The sequence below is a fragment of the Pinus tabuliformis genome, chromosome 6, assembly GCF_031772625.1.
Source record: "Pinus tabuliformis cultivar Carrire ecotype Pingquan chromosome 6, CPIR1, whole genome shotgun sequence".
Classification (NCBI taxonomy): Eukaryota; Viridiplantae; Streptophyta; class Pinopsida; order Pinales; family Pinaceae; genus Pinus; species Pinus tabuliformis.
Genome location: NC_142292.1, coordinates 749,014,881 through 749,029,561, shown reverse-complemented (window position 1 = coordinate 749,029,561; position 14,681 = coordinate 749,014,881). Strand labels below are relative to the sequence as shown.

The window sequence follows — 14,681 nt, the reverse complement described above, 5'->3', positions numbered from 1 at the left end:
TTTGAGAGTTTAACATAAAGGTTTTCTCTTTTCAAAACACCTAGAGTCTGCTTAACATGTTTTAAATGTTCTTCCCACGTTTTGCTGAATATAAGAATGTCATCCAAATATACAATAACAAAATCATCAAGAAAAGGTCTGAGTACATCATTCATTACTCTCATGAAAGTAGCAGGAGCATTAGTTAAGCCAAAAGGCATAACCAACCACTCATACAATCCTTGCTTTGTTTTGAAAGCAGTCTTCCATGCATCTTGCTCTACAACTTTGACCTGATGATATCCACTATGCAAGTCTAACTTGGAAAAGTAAACAGCTTCTTTCAACTGATCTAATAGATCATCTATGCGAGGAAGGGGATAACGATTTTTGATCGTTATTTTATTCAGTGCTCGGTAATCAATGCACATTCTCCATGAGCTATCTTTCTTTCTCACCAAGACAATTGGAGATCCACATGGCGATGTGCTAGGCCTTATGAACCCTTTCTCGAGCAGCTCCTGTACCTGCTTCTTGATTTCAACATTCTCTAGCGCGGACAACCTGTACATTGATATTAGGCAATGGAGCATCTTGTTGCAAATTAATATCATGCACTATTTCCTTTGTCGAGGAGTTTGCTTGAACCTCTCAAGCCTTCTGGAGTACACAGACTCTTTGACTCTACTCTAGCTCTGTCTGGCTCGATGCTGCCTTCAGGTTAGCTCGGCTTCTTACTCTTTGTTCTCTGCTCTTAGCTTTTTGCTACTAACTAACTCCTCCGGGTGTTACTGCTCCTGTCAGTTCATGGCTTTAAAGCCAGTCTGCTCTTTTGACTGTTCGTTTCCGCTTCCCGGCCTTTTGGTTTCCTTGCCTCTGTCTGTTCGATTTCCTCTGTTCTGCGTCATCATCATTGGGTAACGCTTCGCAGGGAGGTGGCCACCTGTTTCCTAACGAATTGAGTGTCAGATTCTTTGAATCATATTTGAATGGCCGTTTATTCCGTTTGCTTCAAGACTGCCCGTGAATCGACTCTTTTGCCAACTCATCGTCCACGTCGTACTTCAAATCCCCTGTAATCTTGCTTTATCACCTATCAAATCCGGTCATTTATTGGGATGCGCCTCCGCCGTTGATCTAGGCCCCCCAGATCCTACGGTCATCGCTCATATCGGGCAGGTAAGTTGCATGATGTTTACCCGTCCGATGCGGGCGTTTTTCTCTCATATCCGCCGGACGCGTGTTGCTTGGTGTATGGCATTGCGTGGGACTGCTTACTGCCTCGAAGCCTTTCGATATCCTGCCGGTTTGGGGAATCCCGCGCTGCGGAACCGAAACGGTTACTTTTCCGCATTTCACAACATTTTGGGTCCAGGCGCTTTGGGGCTTTCCTTCACTGAGGGGGATGCCCTGCGATATGCGATTAGCGCTTTATCAAAATCCACCTCTATTTTCTGAATTAGCTTCTGGTTTTGCCAGTTTTGTGCCATTGCGCTGTACCATGGGCCAATGGTCTGCGTGCTTGACTGAGGGTCCTCGTTGCTCTGTTCTGGCCACAATTGCAACTGTCACGAGGATTCCTTCTGATAGCTTGATTGTTCTAAGACTTGAGTCTTTTAGCATAATTTGAAATAGTCATGAAAACTTAGAGAGTGTTTTAGGATCCAATTTGGATTAGGGACTCGGGGATGCCAGGGAATAGTATGTTAGAAAATGTACTAGATATGCACAAGATACATGTTTTATGTTCTTGGGATGCATGGGCATCCCCCCACACTTTCCATTTAATTTACTATTTTAAATTTCTTGAAAACATTTAATTGAAAGTAGGGGGTCTGTTTTTTTTTGTGTAGCATCGGGAGGTATTTCCGCACAACTAAAGGGTCTTCAAGTCTGCCCTAAATGCATTATGTAATTTTTTATATATTAATAAGACAAGTCGGCCCAAGAAGAAGTCAAGTGGTCCAGCCAGTGAAGGAAAATGTCCCTTGGGTTGTCACACCCTTGGACGTGTATAAATAAGATGTTGTGACGTCTCATTTGAAGATCTAACAAGAGCAAGTCTGAGCAAATGGAGAAATCTGATTTTTGGGGTCTATCTTTTCTTTCTATTCGTCATTTCTTTGCTGCACTTAGAGGCTGAGTTTGACCAGCATTGACTGATTCATACAGCTGCTTTGATTGCTGATTTGACCAAGTCTGGATGCAGATTTGACCAGTATTGACCGAGGATTTGACCACATGTTTGACCAACCACAGTTTTGACTGCAGGCATTTTGACCAGGATGTTTGACCAGCATTGACTTCTGAGTATTTGACTGGTTTGACCAGCAGCTGTTTGACTGGTATTTTGACTTGTATATTGGCACAGATTTCTAGACAAATAGCTGATTTGTAAACCTTGCTGAAAAGACAATTTCTCATCAAGAAAAGTTACTGGGTTTTCTCCCAAGGTTGGGTTTCCCAAGTGAAAATTTTTGTGTCTACTGTGCATGGCTGTTTGTCTATGATCTTAACTGTTTTCAATGCATTTACTCTCGAGATTTTTTGAGTATACTTATTAAATGATAGTAGTGTCATAAAAATACTGTTTGAAAATCATTAGGAAGTAATTATCAGGAAAAATTTGTATTCTACTGCACTTGCCCAGAATTTGAACATGGGATCAGAGTACCGTTGAAGATCAACCATTGATTTCAGCCTCAGATTACTGTATTCAACAGCTTATTCAGACTTCAGATCTTTTGTCAAGATGGTGCCTAGTCTCAGAGTAGAAGACAGGTTGGATGGTGCTATAAATTTGAGATCTTGGAAGACCAGAATACTCCTTGCCTTGGATGAAAATGAGATTCAGAGTTATGTGAAGGAAATGTTTGAGAACTACAAGATGATGAGGAGAAAGCCAAGCATAAGAAGAATGAAGCAAAGGCTAAGAGGATCTTGATAGATTCTATAAAAGACCATTTGATTCCACACGTTGCTAAGTTGAAGGCTGCCAAAGAAATGTATGATGCCTTGGTGGGATTGTTCGAGAGTAAAAACACTAGCAAGAAATTAGCCTTGAGGCATCAAGTCCATAGTATCATGATGTCCAGATCAGTTTCAATTGCCACTTATTTCGTGAGAGTCTCTCAATTGAGAGGTCAACTTACAATCATCTGAAATACCATTGATGATACAGAGCTTGTCACAGTGACTGATAATGGATTTCCTTCTTCACGGGATCCATTTGTATAGGTTATTTGCACACGAGCCGAGCTGCCCAAGTTTGATCAACTTTGAACTGATTGTGTTTAAGAGGAGGTCAGATTGTTGTCCTAGAACGACTTGCAGAGACCTCAGGATGAAGAAACTCAAGCCCTTGCAACTCTTGCAAGGAAAGGAAAAGGAAGAAGAAACTTTGATAAGAAGAATACAGGTGGAAGATCAACTTTTGTTCAAGATTAGAAGAAGAAGGATCTTTCAAAGATCAAGTGCTTCAATTGTCATATGTCTGGTCACTATGCTTGACAGTGTCCTCAGAAGAAAAGGAAGGGAGAGTAGCATGCATCAACAATTGATGTTGATGATGATGATGATGACCATCTATTATAGAAAAAGACAAAGGAATCTAAGCTTGATGAGATTGCAGATGAACTTTGAAAGGAATATTTGTTTGTCTTTGCTCTTACAGGCACTATTACTAACAGTAGTGATATTTGGTTGGTGGACAATGGTGTTTCCAGGCACATGACAGGTTCATGAGATTCTCTCTCAAATTTGATAGGGAAGGATTCATTATTGCAGGTGGAACTTGGAGATATGACCAAGTATGCAGTGAAGGGAATTGGGTCAACATCGTTTCAGCTAGAGTTTGAAGATTCTCTGCACATGAGAGATGTATTGTTTGTACCGGGATTGAAGAAGAACCTACTTTCTATTTCAGAATTGGATGATAGGGGTTACATAGTTTCATTTGTGGGTCATGTTCTTGTATGGCAGATGGCCTAATGGGTCAAGCATAGACTTAGCAGGAACGATTAGTGTTCAAGAGGGAGGATTGTATAGATTGTTGGGATGTCCAACCCAGGCACTGATACATGACAATACAGTTTATGTGAGTTATGGAATCGATGATTTGCTCACCTACATTACATGGCTTTTCCAGTAACGAGGAGGATAATTACAGGTTTTCCATAACTCCAAGCAGAACATGAGGTTGTTTGCAGGGGTTGTGCACTTGGCAAGGGTGCCAAGGGATCTTTTTTGAGCATTGATAGTAGATCCAAAGGAATCTTGGATCTAGTACATTCAGATGTATGCGGATCGATGATAGTACCATCTTTGGGTGGATTCTTATACTATGTGACATTCATCAATGATTTCTCTTGGAAGATGTGGATCTATTTCATGAAGACCAAGGATGAGGTCTTCAACAAGTCCCAGACTCCCAGGAGTTTAGAGCTTAGGTGGAAAACTTGATAGGGAAGAAGATCAAGGTTTTGAGGTCAGATAATGGAGGAGAGTATACTTCCAGGGCCTTTAGTGATTTTTGCAAGGAGGAAAGGATCAAGAGGGAGTGGATAGTTCCTTACAACCCTCATAATAATGGGGTTGCGGAATGGAAGAACATGTCCATTGTGGAGGCTATCAAGGCAATGATTCATGATCAAGATTTACCCATGTTCTTATGGGCAGAGGCATCCAACACAATAGTTTATGTTCAAAATAAGAGTCCTCACTGGATATTGGAGGACAAGACTCCTGAGGAGGCATTCACAGGAGTGAAGCCAGAGGTCAGTCATTTGAGGATCTTTGGTTGTCCAGTATACATCCACATGCCCAAGGAGAAGAGGAAGAAGTTAGAAGCTTCTGGGAAGAAGGGTAATTTTGTGGGATACAACAAGACTTTGAAGGCTTACAAGATCTACATTCCAGGACAGTGTTAGATTGAGGTCAGTCGAGATGTTACTTTTGATGAGGAGGTAGCTTTTAGGAGGTCTAGAGAGTCTCATATGGATATTGATAGTGAGGAGCAAAAGGATCCAAAGGATGCAGGTACAAATCCCTCTAGTCCCGTTGTTCATCCTTCAGAATGTCAGGAGGAGTCAATAGAGCTAGTGGTCCCACCTAGAGATGTTGCAGTGACCAAGAAGAGGTCGGCATGGCTTCTTGACACTTTGCATGTTGCAAAAAGGCATGCAGCTCCCAGGGGCACTTTCAGGGAGAGTAGACGCCACAAAAGTTGGCAAGCTATATGGCATTGATGAGCCACATCTCTAATTCTGAGCCTTTCAGTTTTGAGGTGGTAGTGGGCCAGTAGGTTTGGAAGGATGGCCATGATGGAGGAGTTTCAATCCATTATGAAGAATGATGTGTGGGAGATAGTTCTGAAATCAAAGGGGAAGTTTGTAGTGACTTCCAAGTGGATCTATAAGATCAAGCATGCAATAAATGGCAACATCAAGAAGTACAAAGCGAGGTTTGTGGTGAGATGGTGCTCCCAGAAAGAGGTTATGGACTATGATGAGACATTTGCTCCAGTCGCAAGGTATACTTCCATCAAAACTATTTTCTCACTTGCTTCTGTTATGGGTTGGATGTTACATTAGATGGATGTAAAGACTGCGCTCATCAATGGTGTGATTGAGGAGGAAGTGTACATGTTGCATCCTTAGGGCTTTGTGATACATGGGAAGGATTCCATGTTAGTAGATTGAAGAAGGCTTTGTATGAACTCAAACAAACACCTAGGGCATGGTACTCTATGATTAATGGATACTTGATGAGTTTGGGCTTCACTAAGAGTCACGTGGAACCTGATCTTTACTTCATGCTTGTTGATGGTGATCCTTTGATTTTGGTGTTGTATGTTGATGATTTGTTTCTTACTAGGGCAGAGAGGCTCATTGCTGGGTGCAAGAGGGAGTTGGCCACAGAGTTCAAGATGAAGGATCTTGGCTTGGCGCATTATTGCTTGGGATTGGAGACGTGGTAGAAATCAAATGAAATCTTTCTTGGACAGGGAAATTACATAGTTCAGACCTTGAGGAGACTTGGTGTGATGGATTGCAAGTCCATGGCTACACCTATGGTGACCAATCTGAAGAAGCTGAGTGATTCTGCTCAGTGTTTTACAACTCGGACTCGGACTCCGACTCGGCCGAGGATCGACTCCGACTCCGACTCCGACTCGGTAATGACTCGGCCGGCTCGATTTCAATGACTCGGTCGTTGTAAAAAATACATTAAATATTTATTTTTTTTATAAAAAAACATAATTTTAAATATTGATGGGGATGGACAATTATTCTGGTGCTGGGCAAGCAGCAAGCAGGAAGGGGATGAGTCATTAGGAAATTAATATAATTGTATATATGAATTGTCGATGAAGTTAAGAGGAAGAGGACTGATACTTTTAGTCTTCATTAATATCTTGATAGTGTAATCAGGCCTTGGTCTCCAATAAATGGGTGTGAACTATAAAGATAAACTTCAGTTCTTTATCAGTGTCTCCCTGAACCTTGGAATTCTAATCCAAATTGCATCAATATCATTTGTTGCAGAGTGCATGGAAAGATGCATCAAGGCAGTATTTGAGTGCAGCATGTAATTGAAATGGTTCCTTCGATATTTACCAAAATTTATTGAACGATAAAAGAATTCCAATCTCTTGAGGTGACATATAGATAAAAGTTTCAAACAGACTTTTCCTAGTGCTCACTATTGAAATATGAGTCAAATAGGCAAGAAATACACTTCACTGTCATCATGCTGAGCCAAGCAGTGAACAGAGTCACAGGCATTGATAGTATCCACTCATTTCTTAAAGGGAGGCAATTAGAAAACGAGTAATCAAATCACCTTAAGGAATAATGAGGATCTGAATTTCAATATGTAATTGTAGTGGTTCTTATTGCCCTCAATATAATATTGGTGGTAATACAAACATTTTATGTACAGACATTAAGCTTCTTTCAAATCTGAGGTGTAATTTATCAAGATCTTATGTCTCAACTCTCATAATCCTGAAATATTGTCTCAAAAAGAACTTGTAGTTCTTTAACTTTACCAAAAATCACAAAAAAATGAATAAATTTCATGTTTTACGCTGCCTAGCTGTAGTTTCATTGACTCGGCCGAGTCAATACATGACCCGGCCGGGTTGACCGAGTCAACTATGACTCGGCCGAGTCATTGGATGACTCGGCCGAGTCATAGTTGACTCGGTCAACCGAGCCGGGTTGCTGGCCGGGTCAAAGATTTTGGTAATGGCTCGGTTCGAAACGGCCGTTTCGGAGTTGACTCGGCCGGGTTGTAAAACAATGATTCTGCTTCAAATTTAGATTTGGATCTTTGATGTGCCTGGTAATATTTGCTTTGCAGTGAATACCCTGAGCCAATTTATGGTTGAGCTAAGGCATGTACATTAGGTTGTAGCAAAGCATGTGTTGAGGTACTTGCATGGTACAGTTGGATATTGTTTGACATATGTCTCAGGCAGTGAAGTGAGGCTGTAGGGATATGCAAATTCTTATTGGGTCGACAGTGCAGTGGACAGAAAGACCATCTCAGGGTGTTGCTTTAGCTTGGGATCGACTATTTGATTAGGAGCTAGAGACGACCTTGATTTATTGTGATAATCATAGCTTTGTTAAGGTTTTGAAGAATCCAAGTTTTTCATGACAAGTCGAAGCACATTGAGATCACATATCACTTCATCTGAGACCATGGTGCAGAAGGGAGCAGTGAAGCTTTATTACATATCTATAGACAAACAAATTGTAGACATTCTCAACAAGCCTCTGTTTAGGGGGAAGTTTGTATGCTTTCGAGACAAGTTTGGTGTGATGTAGAATGTCTCCCTCTCAGAGAGGGAGTGTTGATGTTTTTTTGTTTTTGTTTAATTGCAGCATCTACCAAACATTCTCCCAGAGGGTCATGCCGATTTGACGTGGGGGAATGATACATTCACCCATGGGGCCATGTTGATTTGGCTAGGGGTGAATGGCCAAGGACAAACATTCTTCCATTGGAACCATGCTGATTTGGCATCCATAGGGTCATGCTGATTTAACTAGGGGAGAATGATACATTCATCCATTGGGGCTATGCTGATGGCTAGGGGTGAATGGTTTGCGATACTCACATTGCCTACTTTGGCATGGAGTGATCTATTTTTATAGATTAGGTTTGATTTGTTTATCTAATGGGGGTTTTTAACCCACCAGTGGAATAAAAAATTCTATTCTAATGTTGAAGGGGCTTCTTGTGGTGAGGGGCTTCTTAACGTTACATTAGAGCTCTATATAAATAGATGTGCACGTGAGGAGACACTACATCTATGTTGCACGGGTTTGCGAACCCGGGGGTGGGGTTCTTGAACCTATCCCGTGTTCCCATCCCCAAGTACCAGATTCGGGTACGGTCCCCAAGTACCAGATTCGGGTATGGGTTCTTTTGAGAAGAACCCATAAGAACCGGGTTCTTTTATGAAGAATTGGGTTCTCCATTAAAAAAATTGGGTTCTTTTGTCTTGACAGGTACAAAGAACCCTGATGATGGGTACTTGGAAGCCCAAAATCGGGTTCTTTGGGGTTCATTTTAGTTTTTATTTTAAAATTTTAATTAATTTAATGGGCTTCCCCTAATATTCTAGGTAGCTAGTTCTTCATCTTGCAAGAGGAATTGGAGTACTTATGCCTTTATCCATTCAGTAAAGAGAAGTAGATTGGGCTTAAAGAAGGCAGAGAACTTAGTGTACATTCATAGCACACTTTGTCTCGTATCTCAAAAAGACCCCGGATACAAGGAGTGTCCTTTCAAGAGATGGGACCAATACGCAAGTGACGCTATGTGTGTGGACGAGGAGATACAACTAGATGGCCTTATTGAGCTACCTCCAGTTGCTATCAATGAGCAGGAGCCTCGACATGAGAGTGATTCCTACCTGGAGAGCATGCTAATTGAAGATTTGAGTGATGCCGATGACATGGATGTTGATGACATGGCTTGAGGAAGCCATTTTTCACTTTTAGCTATTTAGTTTTTTAAATTTTCCTGCTTCTTATTTGGAGATGGCCTTAAGGCAAATTTTCAATGTAGTATGACAATGGACATATATGATGATTCTTGTTAATATGTAAACTCCAATTTGCACTTGATGTCAAACTAGAAATTTTGAAATTTCATTGTGAATGTTGAATGCTCAATGATGTGCATATTTAAATATTTAAAGTTTAAATCATAAATTATTTTAGTTTTCTTGTTTAAAGTTGTAAAATATACAAATTCACATATATTATATTTATATATAAATTCTAATATAACCCCGATGAACCCACGCACCCTGTTTCAAAAAATGATGTATCGTCCCCGTCTCGTTCCCGAACCCATGTTTCCTAGCAACATAGCACTACATCAACATAGCAAGCTCATTCATGAACTGTTCTAGTGGAGGAGAAATTTCAGCCAAGGAGAAATCTGTTTTCAGCTAAGGAGAATACCTCCCTTGCTAAGAGGGAGTGTTGATTTTTTTGTGTAGCATCAAAAGTTATTCCCGCATGACTAAATGGTCTTCAAGTTGGCCCTGGATGTATTGTGTAATGTTTTATATATTATTAAGAAAAGTCGGCCCAAGAAGAAGTCAAGTTGGCTAGCGAATGGACCTTGGGTTGCACACCCTTGGACATGTATAAATAAGATGTTGTGACATCTCATTTGAAGATCAAGCAAGAGCATGTCTGAGCAAAAAGAGAAATCTGATTTTTGAGGTCTATCTTTTCTTTCTCTTCATCATTTCTTCTCTGCACTTAGAAGCTGAGTTTGACCAGCATTGACTGATTTATGCAGCTGCTTTGACTGTCGATATGACTTCTGATTTGACCAAGTCTGGCAGCATATTTGACCAGCGTTGACTGAGGATTTGACTGCAGGTTTGACCAGCACTGACTTCTGAGTATTTTGACTGGTTTGACCAGGTTTGGCTGGTACTTTAACGTGTATATTGGCACAGATTTCTAGACAAATTGCTGATTTGTAAACCTTGCTGAAAAGACATTGCTCCTCGAGAAAAGATGCTGGGTTTGTTCCCAAAGCTGGGTTTTCCGAGTGAAAATTTGTGTCTGCTGTGCATGGCTGTCTTTCTACGATCTTAACTGTTTTCACTGCATTTACTGTTGAGATTTTATAAAAATATTGTTTGAAGATCATTAGGAAGTAATTATCAGGCAGAAAATTGTATTCTATTGCACTTGCCATGGAATTTCAACAGTGTCAAGACCTATTAACAAGATTTCTATTGCTGAATCACTTCCAAGTGCTCTAGGTCACATAAATGCAAATGTGTTTATAACCTTGTTAAATATTTCTATTCAGCTTGAGAGGGTTTGATCATTTTTTGGATAATATATAGGGTGGAAGATATTTCTGTTTTAAATTTGGATGGTTCTTTTTTTTTCACGATTCAATTTAAAACGGAATATATGATAATAAATGGTTATTATCATAATAAAACTTAAAAGTCTGTATAGGGATTACTTCTCTAGCAAAATGTTATAGGATAAGCTTACTAGATTTTAATCAAATCACACCTTCAATGCCCTTGTTTCAGTTCCAACTTCCTTCACAGTTCGTTGAAAATATGAATGAAAGTGGTATATCTGGCTTACGGGCTGTTGGATATACTCTTGGTATTATAGTGACAGCTGCTAGGTTTAATCTTGGGCCTCTCTCAGATTACTCCAACAAGTTACTGATTCACTATGGTAAAAAAAAGGAAAATGTGGATGAAAGAGTGATCAGAACTTCTAAATTGGCATAACCCTAACCAATGTTGTAAAGTACTTCAGTGCAAGCTTCCACTAAAATAATGTAGTATGAAATTGAAAATGCACTTGATTTAAGAGCGACATGGTTTATTTTTTTCTGTAGTTTAAACTTTAGAAGAGGCAGTCCTTGTTCCAGTTCTGAAAAATCTTTGGTAAGATCTGTAAAATTTTATTCTCTATATTTTTGTATCTGTAAAAATAAATTTCTATATATATTTTTACATCATTAAATACTAACTTCAGTATTTTGGACTAATTTGTACTCTCCCATCTCATTCTTCCTGTGAAAATTGGAGGTTGTGCCTCAGCTGATTTAGAACCTTGTATCCCTGTCCTGCTATCCCCAAACTTTAGGGAAACATAGATAAGGTTAGAGTGGACCAGTGCAGGTCTTAAAAGCCTACCTGCATGATACCTTTCATCGCAATCAGTGTCACACATTTCTGTGGGGAATTATTGCAATATATTAATGCCACATGCTAGTCTGGACTCTGCAATATCCCTGTGAACTGTGACAAATCCCCACCATTAAAATGGTAATGCTTTTGGCTTCAGTCCCTCAGAAAATGGAGGCTTTTTGAAATAACTAGATAGTGCCTTCGTATAGTGTGTGATTCCAAGCTTCTTTCTGCTGGAGACTAATGCTTCCATTCAACCAACTCAGTGATAATGCCTGTAGCTGAATGTATCACAAATTCAAAAGGAACGGAGCCATATTTTTTTTCTCCTCCCTTTATGTATTAGCCTCTTTATTAACAGTCTCCATGAATGTATGCAATATTTGAGATTTCACATGGCCATTGTTTGGTTGAATAATAATATAATTTTTCTCACTGGTTAGAAGTTTTCTATTTCATAATATTTTAAGAGTGCACAGTAAAATTCATGGGTTGCTTCTTTTCTCCAACTTTTTCCCAGATTCACTTTGTGCTTCTAATCAGCCGGCAGGGCAAAGTGAGATTGACAAAGTGGTACTCTCCTTATTCACAGAAGGAACGTTCCAAGGTAAAGAGTGATGTTTTTTATATGCATGTCTACAGTCAGACTAATATTTGAACTAATTTTTTTTTTGTCTGTTTTGTAACTTCATTTAAAATTTTATATCTTTTTCCTTTTCCATTTGTTGTGCTACATCTCAGAGATGAGTGACATTTTCTTTGTACAGATAATCCGTGAAATTAGCGGAGTGATACTTACAAGAGGTCCAAAGCTCTGCAATTTCATTGAATGGAGAGGTTTCAAAGTTGTATACAAAAGGTATATATGGGGAAATATTGGTAACTGATGCAAACAATTGTGATGTGGTGGTCTCTCTTTTTCTGCTTTTCATATTAGGTTGGGAGGAGTGAGTTAGCATACTGAATGCCCTTTCCCAGCCAGGCTGAATGGGGCATTGGGACTCAAATATATTATAACTTCTAGAGCAAGTCTTTTAATGAATAGAGCATTTGATTATCGCCAACCTTTTACTGGATCTCCCTCAATATGGTTGGAAAAGTTTTGCAGGCAAGGGATTTTGTCAGTGTTACATGGGGATGCAGTCCCAAGGGTAGGGGGTGCACACCTCATGCTCCTGGGATGTGGGTACTCAAGAGGGGATGGTTCTCCACGTCCCTTTTTATGGGGATGCAAGGGCACATGGTAGGGAAAGTCTACCTCAAAAAATGACATGATCCCACACTCTCTTTTGGCCAAAAGCCACTGTTTTGAGGAAGAAAAGTTAAAAAAGCAAAATAAAACATAACATGAATGTAAAACTATTGCATAGATGAGGAGGGACCTGATGAGGCACAACCTGGGTTAGTCGGTGTGCCATTGCACATTCTCGAGAATGCATATGATTCTAATTCAGATATTGACATTCCCATGGTTGGTCTTATGCTATCATGCAGCAGCTAGATACAGATGGTAATGGGGCATTTTCCTTTAGCAGTGATGCTCATTTGTCATTTGACCCATTCATAGATCAGTGACCTGAATACTTAGATCTATGTCTTGCGAATTTTCTAAATATAATGAGAAATACAACGTTGATAGATAAGTTTTAAATTGTAATTATTATGTTATGTTATACAATTACATGTTTCATTTATGATTTATTATATGTTATATGTTATTAGTGCGTTGTTATGTATAAGATATTTAATGATCTATGTTTTAGTCGTCATTTATTTTATTTGATTTTTTTTAGTATTTTGGGTGGCCCCCCTTATGCTGGAGACCCCGACCCCCTTATGACGCTCCCTAGAGTTTGGGGTTGGGTCGGTGCTTCCACGTGTCTTCCAGATGCATTTCCCTGCTCCTGCATCCCTGTGTGTGGAAAACTTGGTGGAACTTTGGATTCTGTCATAACACATCTGGCTAGTGGAAAACATTAATTCGTTGATGCATCCTTTCCAAGAGTTGAAAGAGAAGCAATGGCATCCTTCTGGGTAAACTCTTACGTGAATGACACTGTAGATTAATGTTGTGTATATTATTATGATGACAGGTATGCCAGTTTGTATTTCTGCATGTGCATTGATGCAGATGATAATGAGCTGGAGGTCCTTGAGATAATTCATCATTTTGTCGAGATACTTGATCGATACTTTGGGAGTGTGAGTTACTTTAAAGTAGCAATTATTGTCAAAGTAGAAGCTGTCACAAATTTGTTTTGTTAAGCATCATATAGTTAGAATTGCAGTGCATAAATGTTCTGATTTGCTGGGTTTTATTTGGAGTTGGGTTTCTTGTCTACAGTTTTTAACAATATGGAATTGCAGGTTTGTGAGTTAGATCTCATCTTCAATTTTCATAAGGTAAGGGATAATTATGCTTGGCTTATATTGGAAGTTTCAATTGTTCTTGATACTTGAACTGATTTTGGGAGAGGAATTTTCTTTTTGTAAATTTATGTAGAGATCAATTGATGTAAGGAGGAAAGAATAGGTGTTTTATATGATTTCGAACTACTTTCAGGCCTATTATATATTAGATGAACTTCTGATTGCCGGGGAGCTCCAAGAGTCAAGTAAGAAGACGGTTGCACGTGTCATAGCTGCACAGGTGTGATGTCCTCACATCTGTTTCTAGTATTAGGTGTTTATTTTGCAGAGGGAATGCAGATCTGACCTGTACTAAATGCAAGCTTTCTTTTCATATTTTTTTAAGATTATATTTTTTGTTTTAATGCAGGATTCTCTTGTGGAGAGTGCAAAAGAACAGGCTAGTTCCTTGAGCAATATCATTGCTCAAGCAACCAAATAGAACCATGTTGTCAAATATTCTTAGAACCTTTTATGCGGTGGTTTTTATATGATTTTTTTTTTCTAGTCTGGTTTTTCTCATACAATCTGGCAGCTCTTACCTCTAAAGCTGCAAACAATTCATTGGATCACGGTTGTACCTTTAAGAATTGTGAGTATCTATGAAGTTCTCATATATCCTGGCATATCTTGTACAATCTGGTAGGTCTCATCTCTAATGTTCTTAATAATAATACATTGAAGGACAGAGTTATTCCATTAGGTATCCCAAATTATTAGTTATTTGGGCTCTCAGGCAATAGCCAGTTTGAATTAGTTTGATTAGGTCTCTGTATTTTACTGCAATGAGTCTGTATTCTGTGACTTGTCTACAATTTCTCTGTTAATACTTTTTCCTCTTAGTGTGATTTGAAGCATTGCTACAGCTTATGGCATTATTATTATTAATTTTATGACTTCGATCACCAAGAAGAGACACAAATTATCCTTTGAAGTCATAAAATTGTTCTCTAATGCCAAAAATCTGAAATTACTCTCCATGAAGAAACTATGATCATTCTCCAGTCATAAAAATTAATATTTGAGGCGTAAAATTATTCTCTTAAAGTCATAAATATTGTTCTTTAACTTCCAAAATTTGAAATTA

At 39.2% G+C, this 14,681-nt stretch overlaps 1 protein-coding gene across 4 annotated transcripts in view; it reads left to right on the top strand.

The window, feature by feature from the left end:
* LOC149260905 (AP-1 complex subunit sigma-1) overlaps positions 1–14,436 on the top strand; it is a 64,976-nt gene extending 50,540 nt beyond the window's left edge. For all 4 annotated transcript variants that reach the window (XM_089421372.1, XM_089421358.1, XM_089421364.1 and 1 more), the window contains 6 exons: positions 11,706–11,792; positions 11,953–12,044; positions 13,279–13,387; positions 13,553–13,588; positions 13,749–13,835; positions 13,965–14,436. In XM_089421372.1, coding sequence (XP_089277498.1) covers positions 11,706–11,792; positions 11,953–12,044; positions 13,279–13,387; positions 13,553–13,588; positions 13,749–13,835; positions 13,965–14,036 — 483 coding nt within the window. In that variant the 3' untranslated portion in view covers positions 14,037–14,436. The remainder of the gene's footprint in view (positions 1–11,705; positions 11,793–11,952; positions 12,045–13,278; positions 13,388–13,552; positions 13,589–13,748; positions 13,836–13,964) is intronic.
* The last annotated feature ends 245 nt before the right edge of the window (positions 14,437–14,681 follow it).